This window comes from Gekko japonicus, unplaced genomic scaffold (genome assembly GCF_001447785.1).
Source record: "Gekko japonicus isolate JY-2015 unplaced genomic scaffold, Gekko_japonicus_V1.1 scaffold482, whole genome shotgun sequence".
Taxonomy (NCBI): domain Eukaryota; kingdom Metazoa; phylum Chordata; class Lepidosauria; order Squamata; family Gekkonidae; genus Gekko; species Gekko japonicus.
In genome coordinates this window covers 237415-258293 of record NW_015167068.1, presented here as the reverse complement: position 1 = coordinate 258293, position 20879 = coordinate 237415, and the positions used below count along the sequence as shown (strand labels likewise).

At 47.0% G+C, this 20879-nt stretch overlaps 1 protein-coding gene across 1 annotated transcript in view; it reads left to right on the top strand.

Moving 5' to 3' along the window:
- The window catches only part of SOX5 (SRY-box 5), a 587891-nt gene that overhangs the window by 488318 nt on the left and 78694 nt on the right, over positions 1-20879 (top strand). Inside the window, exon 10 of the mRNA XM_015412682.1 lies at positions 10918-11095. Within this exon, the coding sequence (XP_015268168.1) occupies positions 10918-11095 (178 nt within the window). The remainder of the gene's footprint in view (positions 1-10917; positions 11096-20879) is intronic.

Genomic DNA, 20879 nt, shown 5'->3' with positions numbered 1-20879 from the left:
GGGAGGGAGGGGGAGGGAGGGAGGGGGAGTACCGGGCTAGGCGGGGTGTGGGAGTGAAGCTGTGGAGGAGAATGATCTAATTCCGCCATCCTGTCATGTGAACATCCCTGCTTAATTTAATACAATTATTTCATCAGGGAGGGTAATATCAGCCGCATAATTCATTTACACACCATATTTCACAACTGCCTTTACCTCTTATTATCGCTGCTAATAATTTTCGTAGCTGCTGATGGGACAAGGGAAGGAGAGCCATGGAAGGAAACGGCAAACACCTGGGGAAGATTTCGGATTTCTCTTCCCTGCCGGATCGGCCACCAAGTCCCTGTTCTTTCGACTTTGCTTCTCCCTCCTGTGAACTCAATCCATGATTTTTCTTGATCCGTTTGCTGTTTGCTCACACCGATTACGTAAAACGTACCCATGTTTCAGGGTTATCGGTGCATCAATAAACAGGCCTTTGTGTATCAGAACAAGAAACAAAATCTATATGCTTTTTATTAGAGCCAAGTGGTAGGGATGCCAGCCTTCAGGGGGGTCCTGGAATTCTCCCAAAATTACAACTGATCTCTAGCCTGCAGAGATCAGTTCCCCTGGATAAAATGGCTGCTTTGGAGGGTGGACTCTATGGCATTGCGTCCTGCTGAGGTCCCTCCCCAGGCTCCGCCTCCAAATCTCACAAAGTTTCCATACCTGGAGCTGGCAACCATACACCTCCTACCGATGGCTGGTGGTCAGACGTGGGGGGAAACCCAGCAAGCCTACCAACCAGAGTTGCCAACCCCCAGGTGGTGGAAATCCAAACACAACATCCGCGATAAAAATAACAAAGAGTCAAAAAAGATATATATGCAAAATGGTTTACTGTTTTTTGAGGATTGAGTAGACGCGGGGGAAATCGCGCAAAGCTCCGGGGCAAAATGCGGCCATGCAACAGCTTGTGTGAAATTGACACGTACCATCGGGGCAAAAGGGAAGAGCGAGTGTGGAGCAGCGCTTGTGGGAAATCGGCCTGTGATTCTGTTGTAAACGCTCTTCTTCTATCACTCACACGCAACAGACTTTGTGCGATAAAAACCGTTTCACGAGGATTGCTTTATCCGAGCGTATAGCCCTTAAAGGTCTTATCAATTTCAACTTAGCAACTCTTGAAGTAAACATCCCAATGTTGACTCTCTAATATCAGAACCCGAGGTCTCTCTTTTTAACCTCCAGGTGGTGGCTAGAAATCTCCCGGGATTACGACTGATCTCCAGGAGACAGAGATCTGTTCCCCTGTAGAAAATGGCCACTTTAGAAGGCGGACTCTGTTGTGTACTGAGTATGACTCATCCCTGAACTAGTACCTTGGTCTGGGTGAGCTTGTTTCCCCCAAACAATAGCTGGCTAGGATCCAGAAGAAGTCCAATAGAGTAATAGTGTTATGTAAATAGCCTGTCGGTGGGAGTGGGGTGTGTTTGGGGTGTGGTGTTTGCATGCTTTAAAACGGGGCAGATGCCCTGGAGTTCGTCTTGTAGTGTTCCTGAGATCACTTAATAAACTAGACCTGATTCACTGCAATGCGCCCAGAACCCAGTATTTAACAGACTCTTTGGCATTATACCCCGTTGAAGCCCCTCCCCTCCCCACCCTCCCCAAGCTGTACCCCCAAAAATCTCCACCCAGTTCTCAACCCAGAGCTGGCAACCCTACCATAAACTAAAGTGACTCAAAACACTGTGCAAGACCTTCAGCTCACCTGAACTCTTTGTCAGGCCTGATTTTACAAAAATTGAAAAAAGGGAAGAGGGGGAAAAAAGCAGAGTTTTGCAGGTCCTGATCGTAAGACCCTGTCTTGTCCAGTGTTCCTTCTAAGCTGCGTTAGTGTGGAGCTAGATCACAGTGTTTTAGCCTCCGGCTCTCACATTTTTGCCTTAGCTCAGGGAGGAGGGCTCCAGAGCAAACTGATTCATGGAGCAGCCAAATTGCTCGCTCACAACTCGAATGTCAGTCGCTCACAAAGCAGAATTTTTGCTCACAAGACTTCACAGCTTAGAGGGAGCATTGGTCTTCTCGAAACGCACAGGAACGGAGTTCCGGCTTGCTTCCAAGTTGGCCACACCCATCAGGAACACATTAGCATAATAGGCCACACCCAACAGCAGAAACTCATTAGGATTAGCTACATTAGGGGTGTGTGGCCTAACATGCAAGGGAGTTCCTGCTACAAAAAAACCCTGGGTTTGGACAACAAACAATGTAAACAGAATAAGAAGCAAAAGGTGGGTGTGGCTGGATGAGCACACTTCTAGTAACATGGGGGTGTGTCCTAATGTGCTAATGAGCTGTGCTGGCAGGGGTGTGGCCTAATATGCTAATGAGTTTCTGCTGTTGGGTGTGGCCTATTATGGTAATGAGTTCCTGCTGGGCCTTTTCTACAAAAAAAGCCCTGGTCTTGTCAGCCCCTGTACCATGTACATACCATAGAAGAACTATACAACAAATGCATGAGGAGGAGCAGCCCGTTGATAGGGGTGTCAACCTCCAGGTGAGGTCTGAAGAACTCCTGGAATTATAACAGACCTCAAGATGACACTTCCCGGTTCCCCTGGATAAAAATGGCTGCTTCACTCCACAACCCTGCTTTCTCTCTTCTTCTTCTTCGCTTATTTTATACAGTTCCTGGTCATGAATTTTCTATTTAACATCTAGACCTTATACACCATGGTTGCCGGCATTCTTCACACGGTTTACACGTACTATCCAACATACTGCCTAATAATCTACACTTCCTTCCCTTACTGGTACATGCATACTTTTATGTTTATGACGATGTCACAAATTTTGATATTTTGGACAAACTTTGATGTTCATATGTGCACCACTGTTTATAACCGTACTGATTGAAAATCAGTAAAATTTATTTATGGCTGCTTCGGAGGGGAGACTCTATGGCATTATACCCTGCTGAGGTCCCTCCCCTCCCCAAACCCCGCCCTCCCCTGGCTCCACCTCTAAATCCAAGAATTTCCCAGTCCAGAGCTGTCAACCCTATCCGGTGGGAAGATTAGATGTAGCGCTTCTTGGCGCTGTCCTGTGTACAGGCTAAAAGAAACTAAGCCGGCAGTAGCGCTGGCCAAGTTTGCGGCTGGGTCGGATTCGGCCCGAATGCTCGTAAGCGGCTCCCTGGTAGCCGCTGGCACCCCAGTCGAAGTTTGGGCTTGTGTATTATAAAATAGACTGATTGGTTTTGAAAAGGCACAAATGAATTTAAAAAAAAAAAAAAATGTGTATGCCGTTATCAATGAATCTGCAGATCCAAAAACGAAAAACAGGGAGCGGAAAATGACCCCAAAATATTAATAAGAAGTCGAGGTTGGCTAGTCCCTAAAGATCTCTCTCTCTGTGTTGGTGTGTGTACATTTGTGTTGGTGTGTGTGTGTACCACAGCAGCCTCTGGGGGCAGCAGCAGCAGCGAGGCCTCATTTGTCTGTGCCAGTTGCCAGTAGATGTCTATTATTGGTCTATTTACTGGTCAGACGCTTTTTGGGGATAAGCGAGCGACCGAGGCAAATATGCCAGTGACTGGCGGTATTGTTCGGCGCACAACAATGGCCCGATTGTCTGAGGCCCCAGATGTGCCAGCAAATGCACCGGATTGTGCATTGACGGTGAAATGAAGATCTCTGTGAAAGAGGAAAGCCCGGGGGGGTGGGGTCCTGGGCTTTTGTTTCCAAAGCAATTGGGAGGGGGGGATATGCGTTCTTTTTTCCCCCTCTTCCCCAAAAGCACACCAGCCTCTGTGGCTTCTCCTGTCTCTCTGAGCTTGGCTGTAGATTCTTCCCCATCAAGGTCATTGAAATAAACTGCGATAAGCAATGGGCCGATGTTCCCGGAGGTCACAAAAAGACTCTTTGGTAGAACAGACACTGTTGGGCTGCTGCCAGGTCATTCCAATATGGCTGCTGCCATGAAGTCTGTCCTTTGCAACCCACGGCTTGAGTAATAGATTTCACCTGTGGTGTGGAGCTGAATCTGGTGGTGTATTAAAGTGAGAAGTAAATAAATAAATGAATAATAGCAAGTTAACGCTCATGGAGTTCAATAGCTCCCTCCCCCCATGTGATTGGGGAAAATGTCATCTGGTTTATTTATTTGTATTTAATTCATTCATACCCCGTTTTTCTCCCCAATGGGGATCCAAGGCAGCTTACGTTATTCTCCTATCCTCCATTTTATCCTCACAACCTGTGAGGTAGGTTAGGCTGGAAAAGTATGACAGGCCCATGGTCACCCAGCAAGCTTCCATAGCACAAGTCAGGATTTGAACCCGGGTCTCTCCAGCACTCTTTTTTATTTAATTCCATTTATACCCCGCCCTCCCCGCATGCGGACTCTTAACCACTACACCACACTGGCTACTCCATTTATTGATAGGGCAAGCACACTTGAAATATAGGTTTCCCTTGCTTGAAAGCCAGTCGAATACGACTCTAGGGTTGCAGTGCTCATCTCCATTTCCAAGCCGAAGAGCCAGCGCTGTCCGAAGACGTTTCCGTGGTCATGTGGCCGGCATGACTAAACGCCGAGGTGCACGGAACGCTGTTACCTTCCCACCGAAGCGGTACCTATTTACCTACTTGCAATTTCTTGCTTTCGAACTGCTAGGTTGGCAGGAGCTGGAACCAGAGACGGGAGCTCACTCTGTCACGCGGCACTCGGGTCTCAAACTGCTGAACTACTGACCTTCCACAGCCTGCAGTTCAGCATCTTAAGCACTTGAGTCACCGCTACTCCTTGAAATGGGGGTCCTCAAAACTGCCCTGAGGGGGCTCAGTTTTTCATATTCATATCCATTGCTTGATGTCGTGCATGTGTGAATATGCCATAGGGTTGCCAGCTCCGTCTTGGAAAATTCCTGGAGATTTGGGGGTGGAGCCTGGGAGGGTGGAGTTTAGGGCAGGGAGGGACCTCAGCAGGGTTTAATGCCCTAGAAGGGAAAGGAGACTGGAAGCTGTCCTGAAACGCCTTCAGGTAGTGAAGGGTGGGGTATAAATCCAATCTCCTCCTCCTCTTCTTCTTCTTCTTCTCCTTCTTCTTCTTCTTCTCCTTCTTCTTCTTCTTCTCCTTCTTCTTCTTCTTCTCCTTCTTCTTCTTCTTCTCCTTCTTCTTCTTCTTCTCCTTCTTCTTCTTCTTCTCCTTCTTCTTCTTCTTCTCCTTCTTCTTCTTCTTCTCCTTCTTCTTCTTCTTCTCCTTCTTCTTCTTCTTCTCCTTCTTCTTCTTCTTCTCCTTCTTCTTCTTCTTCTCCTTCTTCTTCTTCTTCTCCTTCTTCTTCTTCTTCTCTGGATCACCATAACCCTTGAAAGCTGGGATGGTACATTGAAGGAGCATGCACTGGGATTATTAATGTGGGCAAGACTAAAATCTCAATTATTTCTCTCAGCTCTAAGACATCAGCCCTCACAAGACCAATGTTTGCTGAAGTAGGCTTGTTGGCAATCTCTCTGCTCAATGTCCAAACTATTATTATTATTATTCGCATGTGTAGAAAGGGTACTTTTTGTTAGCCAAATATGCCAATTTTCCCACGAAAACAGTTTGTAACCTTTTCTTCCATGATTACATTTTGTTTTTTAATCACATCTGTGTTTATATTCTTTTTGGGGGACGGGGGGGGGACTCCCTGGTCTTAACATCTTCTGCTCACAAAGCATTTATCTTGAAGCCTGCTAGAGAAAGAAATGTTTGACATAGCGGAAGACTCTTTGTTTTGTTGCTTCGGTTGGGTTTAGATTGGCCTGATCTTATCATTGATCTATCTTAGAAGAGAAGTTCTTGAGTCTGCTGTAGACCAAAGCATTGTTAACACAGATAGCCAGAGTCAAGCTTCTCCATTATAAACTAAGACAAACTAAAAAAAACAAGATGAAATGATCCTTACAGAGAAGGAGGAGGAGGAGGAGATTGAATTTATCCCCCGCCCTTCACTACCCAAAGGTATGGCCTATTATGCTAATGAGTTCCTGCTGGGCGTTTTCTACAAAAAAAGCCCTGGATCAGGCCAAAGGCCCATCTAGTCCAACACTCTGTCACACAGTGGCCAAAAATACCAGGTGCCATCAGGAGGTCCAGCAGTGGGTAGATAGATTCATGTGGGTAGCCGTGTTTGTCTGAAGCAGCAGAACAAAGTTTGAGTCCCGTGGCACCTTTTAGACCAACAAAGTTTGATCCATTCATGGTATAAACTTTCATGTGCATGCACACAAAAGCTTACACCGTGAATCAAACTTTCTTGGTCTTAAAGGTGCCACTGGGCTCAAATTTTATTAGATATATGGCACTTGTAGATTTCTGGTGGGCTTCCAGACCATTCACCTCTTCTGGCTGTAGTCTCCAGATGACTCTAGGAACTGGGAAAGACAGATGGTTGTATAAGTGAAGTCATATTTCATTGCTGTGGCTTGTTTGCTTACAGTTATCAGATGACAGCCAAGTGTGCGTGACCTGCCATTAATTTACCATTAGCTCTAAACACACAATGGAAATGAATAGAGAAAGAGCAAGTTGGAGTGGTGTTTACCGAATCTGGAACACTTGGTTTCACATTCCTCTAAGAAAGGCTGTTTTGATTTGAATTTATACATAATAACTGGAGAGGTTTTTTAACGAAGAGAATGGACAGTGCCCTCCCAGGATGCATTCCACGTCACCTTTCTCCTAAGCTAGCATGAAGAAATAAAAGTGTCATTCAACCAAGGGCAACAGAGTTCCAAAACCATCAAAAGCAATTTTGTCTTTATTTACAAAGTCCTACCCTGCCTTTCTGTCCTCGTATGCGAACAAATTAAAGCGTACATAATAAAATCTCGTTTTAAGGGTCGTTAAAGCCAAACAACACATACGTCATTAAAACATTTAAAACCAAAGGTTACAATAAATACAAAAAAGATTTTTAAAACAGCAGTTGAAACATTGGGGAAGGAGGAAGGATCACTGAGGGAATGGCAAATGAAACGAAGAAGTCTTTGCTGGCAGGAGATGGCAACAGAAGAGGAAAGGTGCCATGACCAAAAGGGCCCTCTCCTGGTAGGATTTCCAGCTCTGGGTTGGGAAATAGCTGGAGATTTTGAGGGTGGAGCCTGGGGAGGGTGGGGCTTGGGGATGGGAGAGGCCTCAACAGGATATAATGCCATAGAGTCCATCCTCCAATCACAATACATCACAATAATTGTTCTTATCAGGGCTCTTTTTGTAGAAAAAGCCCAGCAGGAACTCATTAGCATAATAGGCCACACCCAATCGCAGAAACTCATTAGCATATTAGGCCACACCCCTGACAGCACAGCTCATTAGCACATTAGGCCACACCCCCATGTTACCAGAAGTGTGGTCATCCAGCCGCACCCACCTTTTGCTTGTTATTCTGTTTACATTGTTTGTTGTTAAAACCCAGGGCTTTTTTGTAGCAGGAACTCCTTTGCATGTTAGGCCACACACCCCTAATGTAGCCAATCCTAATGAGTTTCTGCTGTTGGGTGTGACCTATTATGCTAATGAGTTCCTGCTGGGCGTGGCCAACTCAGGAGCCAGCCGTCCTGTGCGTTCCTGCCCAAAAATAGCCCTGGGTCTTATGTACATTAAGAATGAAAAAGATGCTGTGTATGATTCAACATTGGAGCTGGGCGGTTTTGGTGTTCCACTTTTAAGGAAGCAAGGGGTAAGGGCAATGTGAAGCCAGTGGGGTATGAAGTGGTTGCACAAGAGGCAAGATTAGGATTTTTGTGAAGAGGAATGAGAAACATCTATATTTGGACTTTTCACTGTTTGAGGAATGTGACTGGGTCTTTTTCTGAAGGTGTGTTAATAGGACTGTTTTTGTAGTTGTATTTGTATTTTGTATTTGGATGGGGCCACGGTGGCTCAGTGGTTAAGACGCTGAGCTACAGACCGGAAGGTCTGTAGTTCAGCCGTTCAAGACCCGAGTGCCGCGTGACGGAGTGAGCTCCCGTCTCTGGCCCCAGCCCCTGCCAACCTAGCAATTCAAAAGCAAGAAAATTGCAAGTAGATAAATACGTACCGCTTCGGTGGGAAGGTCACAGCGTTCTGTGTGCCTCAGTGTTTAGTCATGCCAGCCACATGACCACGGAAATATTTCCAGACAGCACTGGCTCTTCATCTTGGAAATGGAGATGAGCACCACCCCCTAGAATCGGATTCAACTAACTTTCGAGCAAGGGAAACCTTTACCTTTACCTTTTCTATTTTAACCGTGTACTTTTGAGTTTCTGATTACTACATTGTATTTATGAAAAAACTAATCTATTTGAATAGGTTTAGATTATTGTACTCATTGATTGTTGAATATATTTTTCATTATTTATGCACGGTTTGATCTTTTAGTTGGCAATTGTAGGGGTGGAATGGGGTTGCGGAACTAGGGGGCAATAGTTAATGCAAACCAGTTCCAAGAGGCATTGCGGTCTGTTGCACTGGTCTTAAAATTGGGGGATAAGGGTTAAAAGGTCTTGTTAGAGAGCCTTTTAAGGATCTGGAAAATGCTTATTGTTTTCCCCCTGATACTTTCCCCATTTAAAATCGTGCATGTATCACCAAAGCAAATCCTAGTTGATACCACATCTGGGCTGATGGGTTTTCACTCAGGTGTACCGGCCATCAGTCAAATAGATCTTAGGGCTGCATCAGGATCTCGTTGACTTTCATTCGGCACACGAACCACATATTTCCATTGGAGACCAATTACACTGCCACGTAAGGTCTCCTTAAAGTCAAAGGGACTACACTCAGGATCGCTCTGGGGGAAGCCGTTTAAGGAACGCAGCTTTAATACTTTTCGTTGTACTATTACTCTTTCCCCCTGATTTATAATTATTCCACTAATGCACCAGCCGTGTCTCAGGAAACTCAGTGATAATTTATTTAAAGATGACTTTTGTGGTCCAACTTCTCCCCAGATTGCAATGTTTATTCAGTCATGATTTCCAATTTAACTATGACATGCAAAAACTTCTTTTTAAAAAATGTAATCAAGTATATACCGGTAGAATAAAAGGCGCCTGATTCAGAAGCTTGCTCCAGATAATTGTAAGGAAGCGGAATAGTACCATTTTAAATAGTAGAACTGCAAGCAGCTCGAGTTGCTGACCTCCCGGTTGGGCCTGGCGAGCTCTCAGAATTACAACTGGTCTCCAAACTACAGAGTTCCCCTGCAGAAAATGGCTGCTTTGGAAGGTGAACTCTGTGGCATCACCCTTCTCAGGGTCCACCCCCAAATTTCCTGGAATTTCCCAGTCAGGAACTGGCAACCCTACAGCTAACACACACACCTGGTGCAAGTGTTCAGATGTCATCAACACGCACACATGTCCCCGACTGGATCCACTCAGACACAAATCCATGTTCAGGGTGAATTTTTCAACCTCCCCCCCCCATCTTGGCTTAAGTGATCCTTGGAAGGATGGCTGTGAGCAGGACAAGATGCTTAACTGCAGGAACTCAAGGCTTAACTCAAGGGTCAACCTCCCAGGCCCCAAAGATGTCAGGCTCGCTACCACCAGGGCCAGGGCTTTCTCAGTGGTGGCCCCGTCCTGGTGGAATGAGCTCCCAGAGGAGATCAGGGCCCTGCGGGATCTTTTGCAGTTCTGCAGGGCCTGCAAGACGGAGCTCTTCCACCAGGCTTTCAGCTAGGGAGCCGCCACCACTATAGAGCCCTGGCCCTTGGTTTTGACACCTAGCCTGTGCCACGGGAAGATCAGGAGCAGAATGACGCCTAGACCTCTGAAAGTACACCGTGCGAGTCAGCCATCTTGAATAACTAAATAACCATCACCAGCACTTTATTAATTTGTATTGGCTATATGTATTGTACTAGCTATAAGGGAATTGTTTTTTAGATGATTTTATGTCTTTTAATTGTATTTATGCTTTGACTGTGAGCCGCCTTGAGCCCGCATTTTGCAGAGGTGGGGTACAAATGGGATTAAAAAATAAATAAACTTCAGGAAGTTATTAGTTAAGGAAGGTTTCCTTTTCTAAGTAGGAAAAAAGTCTCTGGCACTAACAAGTCACAGATAGCAGAACACAGACACTTAGGTTTGCCAACCTCCAATTACAACTGATCTGCAGACTACAGAGAGTACTTGTTTGTTTATTATTAATCTCCAGGGCTTTTTTGTGTGGAAAAAGCCCAGCAGGAACTCATTAGCATAATAGGCCACACCCAACAGCAGAAACTCATTAGCATATTAGGCCACACCCCTGACAGCACAGCTCATTAGCACATTAGGCCGCACCCCCATGTTACCAGAAGTGTGGTCATCCAGCCACACCAACCTTTTGCTTCTTATTCTGTTTACCTTGTTTGTTGTCAAAACCCAGGGCTTTTTTGGAGCAGGAACTCCTTTGCATGTTAGGCCACACACCCCTAATGTAACCAATCCTAATGAGTTTCTGCTGTTGGGTGTGGCCTATTATGCTAATGAGTTCCTGCTGGGCGTGGCCAACTCAGGAGCCAGCTGGAACTCCGGTCCTGTGTGTTCCTGCCCGAAAATAGCCCTGTTAATGTCAAACATTTATTCCACTTCTCCTGGAGAAAATGGCTGTTTTGGAAGGTGGACTGTGTGGCATTCTATCCTCCCTTCTTAAACCCCACCATCCTAGGCTCCACCCTCTAATCTACAGGTGTTTCCAAATCCAGCGTTGACAACCCCACAGACACTTGGGGCCCGACAAGAAGTCTCTAAGGGTTTCTGCTGATTATGAGGAAACCACTGGTTTTTCCCTCCAATTTCTTCGAAAGCTCCCCTTCCCCACCTGAAAATATGGCGGCCTCACCTGACGAGGAAAGCCAGGCCGCCACTCCAAAGGCAGTCCCCGGCCCATCTTCTCACACCCGCTTTGTTCTTGTATGCTTCTTTTTAGGACGACGCGGCCCAGCCGCTGAACCTCTCCGCGAAACCCAAGACGTTGGACAGCAAGTCGCCCACGTCGCCGACCTCTCCTCACATGCCAGCGCTGAGAATAAACAGCGGGAGCAGCTCCCTGAAATCTTCGGTGCCAGCAACGTTAGCCAGCCCTTCAGCCCGAGTCAACACAATAGGTAAGCTCTTTGTCCTTTCTCGTTATTTTGGCCTCGCGGTCAGGGCTGCCACCCCCTAGACGGCCTCTGAAGACACGTCCTCCCGGGTCCCCCTCCTTGAACGGTTAGCCTGAAGCAGGCTTTGACCGGCTTTCGAGTAGCTACACGCTCTCCTTTAATTTCCCAGATACGATCTGTCCTTTCCTCACTTTCTGGTATGTTCCCTGCGTTTAGAATCTGTGCGGTTTCCCGCCCCCCCTCTCCCCTTTTTAGCGAAATGTAGATTTTGAAAGACTGTACCTGTAATGAGTGATAATGTAATTGGATAAAAGCTGTGAGGATGGCTGGAGTTGTAAAGGTCACTCTTGTGAGGAGAATTAATGTGTTATACCATTAATAAACCATGGGAACTGCGGACCAAAAGATAACATACTTAAGTTATTGTTAATGACATCGACTTCACGACCGTATATCTTCATGCGACAGATGTAGAAAGGGACTTTTTGAGGTTACCGAATGGTACTGCCGTGCATGCCATCTCAGATAATGGAGCCTGGATTTCTTTTTCCCTTTCCTTGAAGTAGGAGAAGTCTTTTGTGGGCTGGTGTGTGTATGTAGCTGGGTTGCAGTCATGGGTGGGTGAAGATCAACAGTGTAGTCCTAAACAGAGTGTAACTTTCTTTAGGACTGCAGTGTATATTTACTTATCTATCGTACTGTTCTTTTAACTCAAAGGTCTTGAATAGATCGAGATCCAGCCCTCATGCAGGCAATCACCACAGCCTCAATATTTAGCAACTGCCAAGGTAGTTTTCCAATCCTCGTCTACAAGGGAAAACTGGACGATTTTTCCGAGACTGTAAATTCGTATAGCCTATTAAGAGGGAGGACGAATACCTTTCACACTCCAATAAAATATGTTCTAAGGACATAAACTGATCAGATCCACATTTACAAATGCCGTCCAAATACTCTGTGCCTGCACATCAGCCTTCCAGTGTGGTTGAGGGGGGAAAGTCAAACTAAGCAAGCATAAATGCTCTTTTATAATGAGGGATTGTGAGGTCTTTTAAGTAGCTCGGGATAGCATAAGAGAAGTAAACTTTGAAGAACGCTGGCGAGAATACATGCCATGCCCTCAGTAACGTACTTGTTCTATCCAAGTTCAGTACCGAGGGCTTTATTTGCTTTATGATATTCGTATCTTTGTCATTGACTTCCTACCCAATGGAGTCCATTCTTAACAATCACCTTCCAAGACTGCAGTGTATATTTTGCTTCCTGCTATTGACCACTCGTAACACCACCAACATGAGCTCAGGGTGGCTTTCACTCAGCTATTCACTTTCTCATTCCCCTGGGGTGAGCAGGAGTTGCCCGTAGGTGAATAGCCGAATGCCGAAGTGCCTTACAGGCCCTCTCCATCCCTGCCACCAATGCCCAACCACCTTCTTACCACTCCTGGGCCCACTTCTAACCTTTTATAAGTTCTGCTACCAAGTTTTTTTTTTTTTTGCCAGCTAAATAAGAGAACAAAGCAGGAAGTGAGAAGTATTGAGCTGGGAGGAGTTTTTGATTTTTTATGGCAGGTGGCAAAAAACCTGGCTGTGTATCCTGTCTCTGAGCCATCCACTCTACCGAGAACACGTATTGCTGAAATTTTGACATGTTTTAATTACTTTTCTGGCTTTTTAGAAACCTTCCCATTCCTTGTTGTCTACATCTATTTTGCCCTCCTCCCCCCTGTCCACGAAGTAGCCGGCAGTGGGAGTTGGAAGGAGGATTGGTTATTCGCCATCTGTTTGTTTTTAATATTGTATTGAGGTTTTAATTAATTTTATCTCACTTTATTTCTGGTTGTACATCGCCCAGAGCAAAGAGGTGCAGGAGGTCATTAGCACAACTCATTAGCATAACTCATTTGCATATGCCACCCCCCACTGACATCACCGGAAGTGTGTCAGAAGGCAACACCCACCGCTCAGGTTCCACTGGACTGTTTTGGATTGCTAGCTATTGGGGGGGGGGAACGTGCAGATCTGGCCTCGCAGAAGAGGGAGAGCAACTTACCTGGCTGCTTCATGCTCTGGCTGAGGGCTGCTGGGAGCAGGGGGTGGGGCTTGTTGCATGTGCCCGTCCCCTGGGCTCTTTACTGCCGGAGCTCCGCTCCTGTGCACTCATGCAGGAAATGACTAATAATAATAATAATAATAATAATAATAATAATAAGAAGAAGAAGAAGAAGAAGAAGAAGAAGAAGAAGAAGAAGTCACAGCAGTTTTATATAACAAAATGTGAATGAACCGCCTTTGAGAGGAGGCAGCTTAAAGCAAAGAGAGTAAGCCATCTGTGCGGGGGTAAGGTTGCCAGCCCTGGGAAATACCTGGAGATTTGGAGGGTGGAGCCTTGGGAGGGCGGGGCTTGGGGAGGGGAGGGACCTCAGCAAGGTACAGTGCCATGTGATCCACCCTCCACCGTGGCCATTTCATCCAGGGAAACTGGTCTGGAGATCACTTGTAATCGTGGGTGGTCTTCAGACCCCACATGGAGGTTGGCAACCATAGTGGGAGGTCCCGGATTCAGATCTCAGCTCTGCCATGGGCTCCCTTAGACAAGTTTTTCATTCCCACTCCCATCTGAATCCTAGAATCATAGAGCTGAAAGTGGTACATAGGCCTGCCAGTCCAATCCCCTGTGTCTGAAATACAAAGATAATAATACTGGCCTACTTTGCAGGGCTGTCATAAAGGACTGCAGTGAGGTAATGTGTGAGAAACACTTGGAAGGCTGAAACAGCTCAATAAATGATAAGTGAGAGTCAGTGTGGTGTCTCAGAACTCTCTTAGCCCCACCAACCTCACAGGATGCCTGTTGTGGGGAGAGGAAGGGAAGGCGATTATAAGCCCCGCTGAGACTCCTGCAGCAATTGAAGGGCGGGGTATGAAACCAACTCTCCTCCTACTCCTCCTACTCCCGCTAAATCTTCCCAATCAAACAAATTTCACCCTTTTCCCCACAAACGTACAGATCGGCCCTCAGAATTCCTTGGCAAGTGCCAGGCGTACACCTACTTTAGGTAAAGGTAAAGGTTCCCTTGCTCGAAAGCCAGTCGAATCCGACTCTAGGATTGCGGTGCTCATCTCCATTTCAAAGCCGAAGAGCCAGCGCTGTCCAAAGACGTTTCTGTGGTCGTGTGGCCGGCATGACTAAACACCAAGGCTCACGGAACGCTGTTACCTTCCCACCAAAGTGGTACCTATTTATCTACTTGCAATTTCTTGCTTTCGAACTGCTAGGTTGGCAGGAGCTGGAACTAGAGACGGGAGCTCACTCCGTCATGCGGCACACTCGGGTCTCGAACTGCTGAACTACTGAACAAAGAACCCATCTCGCTTCTTTGAAATGGCAGCTTGGCAGTCCCTATTATATGCGTTTTGTGTAATACGGTTCCCTTTTCCTGTCAATGGTTTCCACCAACCCTAAGCAAAAAAAATTTTTTTAATTAAAACCAACCAATAATAGCAGTAATAATAATAATCATTTACATTCAACTGGCATCTATATTAATCATTTCCCTGCACACTAGTGTCTTGGCAGCTCTTGAAAAGCATAAGGATTGCTTAATTTTTCCCTTTTTTTGCATGTGTATGTGCGTGTGTGTGTTTGTGCGTGGTTGTTGTTTTTTTCCATTGCCCTGGTGCCAGGCATTTTCAAAGATAGTGACGCTTAGGAAGAAGGCCCAAATAATCTGATTCTTAAGCAGACTCTTCTGGACAGAGGGGATAATCAGTTTGCAAGCACTATACCTGTTGGAATTCAGGGCGCCAGTATGTTTGCCGGCAACCGTTTGTCAGCTTCACAAATATCGTGGTTCGTTCGCTGTGGATGTCAGCTTCTAGGTTTGTGAATCCCTCCCGCCATGTCAAATCTTTTCTATCCCGCCGATCTGTTAAAAAAAAAAAACAACAACAACAACCTCAAGGCACTTTGTAACCATCAATCAGAACAGTACAATAAAAATAAAACCACAGCAGTACAGAAGAAGCAGAATTTAAAATCGGTAAACGTATTAAAGGAGAGGCATGGAGAAAGCCGGAGCAATGGTCAGCCGCCAAAAGAACCCGGAGCTTGAATTAAGAGTCGAGATCGAATCTCACAAACGCGCCTTCAGTTTGAAGAGCCCCGTTTCAAGTTCAGTGAGAAGGGAACCTCGGAACCTTTCGTTTTGTCAGAGTTTGTCTTTCCTCTTGCCCAGTTAAAATTAATGCATTTTCTTCAAGGCGGTTTTTGCTGCATAACGTATACATGGTGAAAGGACCAGAAGGATTCCCATCAACCTCCACGAAAATGAGGAGAGCCAAAACTGGTGACAGCAACAACCATCTATGAAGTTGACAGGAATTTAAACAGTCAACTCATCCTTGTGTTTGTCTAAAGTGCTGTCAAGCCCCATCCAATTCATGGCGACTCCATAGGGTTTTCAAGGTTAGAGACTAACCTAGGTGGTTTGCCAGGGCCTGCCTCTGCATAGGAACCCTGGTATTCCTTGGTGGTCTCCCATCCGACCACTAACCAGGGCCAGCCCTGCTTAGCTTCTGAGATCTGGTTAGCCCGGGCCATCCAGGTCAGCACAACTTATCTTTAGCACGTGACAATAGCGTGAGCACAATACAAATGTTTCTGGGGAGTTTTTTTTTTAAATGGGGTGCCACCACACAGAAGGTCCTGTCTCCATTCATGATCTTGTCCAGAGATAGCTCCCAACTTGAGGCTGCCTCCCCCCGGTCGTGCTGGTGAAGCCTTATCGGGGCATTTCTTTCCCAGTCCCCCCGGTGAGTCAGAGGTCAAAGCAGCCAAAAGCAGCCTCACCCAACAAGGCAAGCAAGGAGGCCAGGAATGGTGGGGCAGGCCTCAGGTTAGCAGGGGTGGAGATGACACCCCATGGTCCCAGCAGGGGACAGACCAGCCAGGAGGCCAAGTTTGCTGTAGGCAATAAGTGGGCTGGGTCCCTGCCAGGTGGGAAGGGCACACAGTAGCACTCCCTGTTCTCTCCAGGGTTGCCAGCTCTGGGTAGGAAGATTCTTGCAGATTCGGAGGGTGGGGTTTGGGAAGGGGTGGGACCTCAGCAGGGTGCAGTGTAGGGATGCCAGCCTCCAGGTGGGGCCTGGGGATCCCCTTACAATTACAGCTCATCTCCAGGCCACAGAGATGAGTTCGCCTGGAGAAAATAGAAACCTTAGAGGGTGGACTCCATGGCATTGTATACTGTCCTCCCCAGGCTCCATGACCAAATCTCCAGCAGTTTCCCGACCTGGATCTGGCAACCCTAGACTACAATGCCATAGAGTCCACCATTCAAAGGACCCATTTTCTCCAGGGGAACTAATCTCTGTCACCTGGAGTCCAGTGGTAATTTGTGGATATCTCCAGGCCCCACATGATTTCATTTAATTTCATTTATTAAATTTTGAACCCACCCTCCTGCACACGTGGGCTCAGGGCGGGTTACAACAACAATAAAATGGTTAAAAAAACAATTGCAGTTTAGATAAAACCCTGATGACATAGTTCAGAAGATGGCAAAATAGACAGTTTGACAAAAAGTCGCAACTGAGCCCTGTATGTGTGCCTAGGATGGATCAAAGTGTTGGGCAAGTGGCGACATAAGTCTCCCTGGTATGCTAGAGTACTACAAGGAGTAGGGTTGCCAGGTCTTACCTTTCCCATGGCAGCAGGCTCCCAGCTCCTTGATGCGATGACGTCACCAGAAGTGACATCATCATGCCAGGGACATTGTGCGGTGACACTCTAGCGTTCAGGGCAAAAACTCTATGGTAACCATGGAGTCCCCCCTCGAATGCTAGAGCATCGCTGTGCGATGCCCCCAGTATGATGACATCAGTACCAGTGACATCATCATGTTGGCGGCATCCCTGTGGGACGCTGCTGTTTGGAGGTGGGATTTCCCCCACCAGTCAGCTGGCCGGTGGCAGATTGGGCCCCCCAAAATCAGGGGATCCCCTGCCCCGACTGGGGGGATGGTAACCCTAACATGGATGGAGCTTTTTGCATTGGTGGGAAAACGTTTTGAAAAGTGACTCTCCCACCAATCTATAGAGTCCACTTCATTCTTTATGATGGACTCTAATTTAGCTCCCCACACCCACACTTGAATCAGCATTTACACAAAGAAGAGGGGGGGTTGATTTCCAAATAGGACTGTCGACCTCCAGGTGGCACCCAAAGATCCCCCGCTATTACGCTTGATCTGCAAATGACCAAGGTCGGTTCACCTGGAAAACAGTGGCTGCTTTGGAGGGTGGACTGTATAGCATTATACCCGGATGAGGTTCCTCCCCTCTCCAAACCCCACCCTCTCTAGGCTCCACCCCCAAAATCTCCAGGTATTTCCCAACCCAGAGCTGGCAGCCCTGTTTTCAAAGGAAGCAAGAGGTTCCAACCGAAGCTTTGAAACCATTATAAACACACAAACACAACCAGCGACAACAGCCCGAAACGTCGCAACGGTTCGGGCCTGAAACGAATCTGCCATCGGCTTCTCTCCCCCGAAAGGCTGTCAAGCCCGGAGTGCCAAGGAGACGACGTTTGTGCATTCTCTGGCAATCGGCAGATCAGATAGAAGGCGCGAGCGATACACCAAGAATGTGTAATCGGACATGATTAGACAAGGCTCTTTAGAAACAGAACATCCATAATTGAGACAAAAGGGGGGGGGGGAAGAGTATTAATAACACTTTCCCTCACACGGCAGTTAGCCATTTTATATTTCCTTTCTTTAATCTTAGTGTTTTTCAACAAATCATGGGATTTAATAGCGTGTTTTGGCAGATTAGAGGATTTATGGCCCAGATGTTTTGTGTTCTAAAAATGGATTAGGGTGGTAAAGTTTGCTGGAATCCATGGAACATGTTGAGGCAAGCCGGTCATTCTGTGCCTGATTAGTGCTAGCCTTCTGTCTTCTCAGCCCCTCCATCTGTTACAATTCACCGACGGATCTGGTTAGATTTAGCCTCATGTCACAAACAGAAGCCCCTTTTCCGGGCAATTTCATATTACAGTTTTGAGGCTCTTTTGGGAAAAAAAAAAAATGCTTCGCCGATGCCCTGGTTAAAACATGCACGGGGGGGAGGAGGGCAGAAGTGATCGGGAAGGTGGGTGGGGAAACCCACTTAGATATTAACTCTCCCCCCAAAGAAACATCGAAATAGACCTGGGGTTTGGAACCTTTTGCAAGCTGCAAAAAAGCAGGGGGGGGGAACCAAAGGCATATCGTAATGAGTATAAGCTACATCCGGTCAGAGATGGTTAGGGGGAGGGGGGAGCATTACACAGTGACACGTTCAAAAGGAAAGAACATCCAAGGATGCTTGCAATGTTTTAGCGGGGATCATTTCAGCTGCTACGGTGGCTAAACCCTCGGCAGACCCGTATGTGTGTATATGTATGTACGTGTACATGTATGTACGTGTATATGTACACTGCAGTCTGACCTGGAGATAGCAGGGTGGGAATGAACATGGCTCCTGGTGTTCCTTAGACATTTCTGAATGACAGGTGGCGTGGGGAGGGGTGGGACTGACATTCCATGGAGGAGATTTATCTGCTCAGTCTTCCCATGGCAAAGCGAAGCGTCACCACCTGTGGTTTCTAAATGTATCTGGAGGTTTAAGGAAGGGGGGTGGGTGGGGGTGGAAGAGATTTTAATTCCAGATTAATAAACCTTGGCTTTTCGTCTGCTCCGTGAAGGGTAATTATCATTCCGCAACCCGCTCTGGAGTGTTTTATGTGGGGCAGCACTGGTTGTAATGCATGCGGAACCATGCTAGATGCTGTACACGGCTGACCTGTCCCCTGAACTTATTATCTGAGTTCAGGCCCGTAGCCAGGATTTTGTAATTTTAGGGGGAGGCACTGACATCACAAAATAAAAAATAAAACATTTCAAAACTCGCGTTTGCAGCATTTACACCCTGCTTGCCTACGCAGGGAAGCAAGCCACACTTGGGGAAGGGGCAGTGGTGGGGAGTCCTCCAGGTGGCCCAGAGAAACAGGAGTCCTCTGGGTGGCCCACAGAGCCGGGGGACCTGGGGGATGGATGAAAGTCAGGGGGCCGTGGCAGGAAGTCAGAGGGGCCAGGCCCCCAAATGCCCCATTGTAGCTATGGGGCTGTCCGAGTTGCACAAAGAAGGCCAGGGTCAAAAGGCAAAGGACCGGAGAATGAAGAATGGGCTACTCCGGAAAGAATAGCTTTGCTGTCTTAGGCTGAAAGATCTTCTACTCTATCATTCTGTTTTTATTTATACTCTGTTCCCCCCCCCTCCAAACAAGCATCCCACAACATCCTCTGCCAATGGCTCTTTTTGTAGCAGGAACTCCTTTGCACACCCCTAATATAGCCAATCCCCCAAGAGCTTACAGAGCTCTTCTTACACGGGCTACTATAAGCTCTTGGAGGATTGGCTATATTAGGGGTGTGCAAAGGAGTTCCTGCTACAAAAAGAGCCCTGGGAGGTATACGGGCTGTGCATGCGGAGGTTCCATTCAGCTACTATGGGTTATACCTTTTTTCCTAACTCTGTCCTTGGTAGCTGCAGCCAAACCTATGCCTTCCTCTTCTTCTTTAAAGCTGATTGTTGTTAGCAGCACTTCTTGTGGCAGAGGGTTAGGGTTCCCAAACGGCGGCGGGGGATCCGCGCGTGTTCGCAGGATCGCTGCCGCGGGGGACAGCAATCCGCGCTGCACCGGCGTCGCCAGGATGTGACGCTATGCGTCGCCCTGGCAACGGGGCTGTTTGGAGTCCCGTTGCCAGGGAGACGCATAGCGTCACATCCTGGCGACGCCGGTGCAGCGCGGATCGCTGTCCCCCGCGGCAGCGATCCTGCGAACACGCGCGGATCCCCCGCCGCCGTTTGGGAACCCTACAGAGGGTTAAATTAAGCAGTATTTCATTTTGCCTGTTTTGATTACGGTCGTTAGCCGGGTTACATTCCTAAGGATCAGGCAGCAGAGATATTGACCAAAACATAGATCGTTTAGAAAAAAGATTCGTGTGTGTGTGTGTGTGTGGGGGAAATGTTCTGATGTATTGTTTCAGTGCATAGAACAAATGCAGTCAGGCCAACGGCCAGAAGGCTCAACTTGCAAACAATGCTCCCTCTAAGCTGTGGAGTCCTGTGAGCAAAAATTCTACTTCGTGAGCTACTGGCATTAAAGTTGTGAGCCAGCAATTTGGCTACGGCATCAATTAGTTTGCTCTGGAGCCATCCTTCCTGAGCTAAGATAAAGATGTGTGAGCCGGAGGCTAAGGAACTGTGAGCCAGCTCACACTAACTCAGCTTAGAGGGGACACTGCTTACAAGGCCTGTCCTGTGTTTGGATCCCGGGACTGCTACTGACTTGGAAGGAAGTCACCCCACCCTGACCCTCCAATCGCTATATGTAAAACAGGAATACCAGTAGCTTGTAACAAGAGACATGAAATAATTCATGTGTGATTGATTTTGTTCTTTTTGGCCTACAATACATAATGTATTAGTATGACTTGATTGGGGTGGGGGGGAAGAGTATTCAGCATCCTTGGACTTTAAATAGCCTCACAATAACTCTCGAGATGCTAATATTTACTTCATTCTTTTGAAGGAATGGGGGGATTAAAACCGAGACCGTTTATACGGTTTATACACAATGTAACGGTATAATTCACCCCTAGTAATAATCAGCCCTGACCTGGATTGCCCAGGCTAACCCAATCTTGTTAGACCTCAGAAGCTAAGCAAGGTCAGCC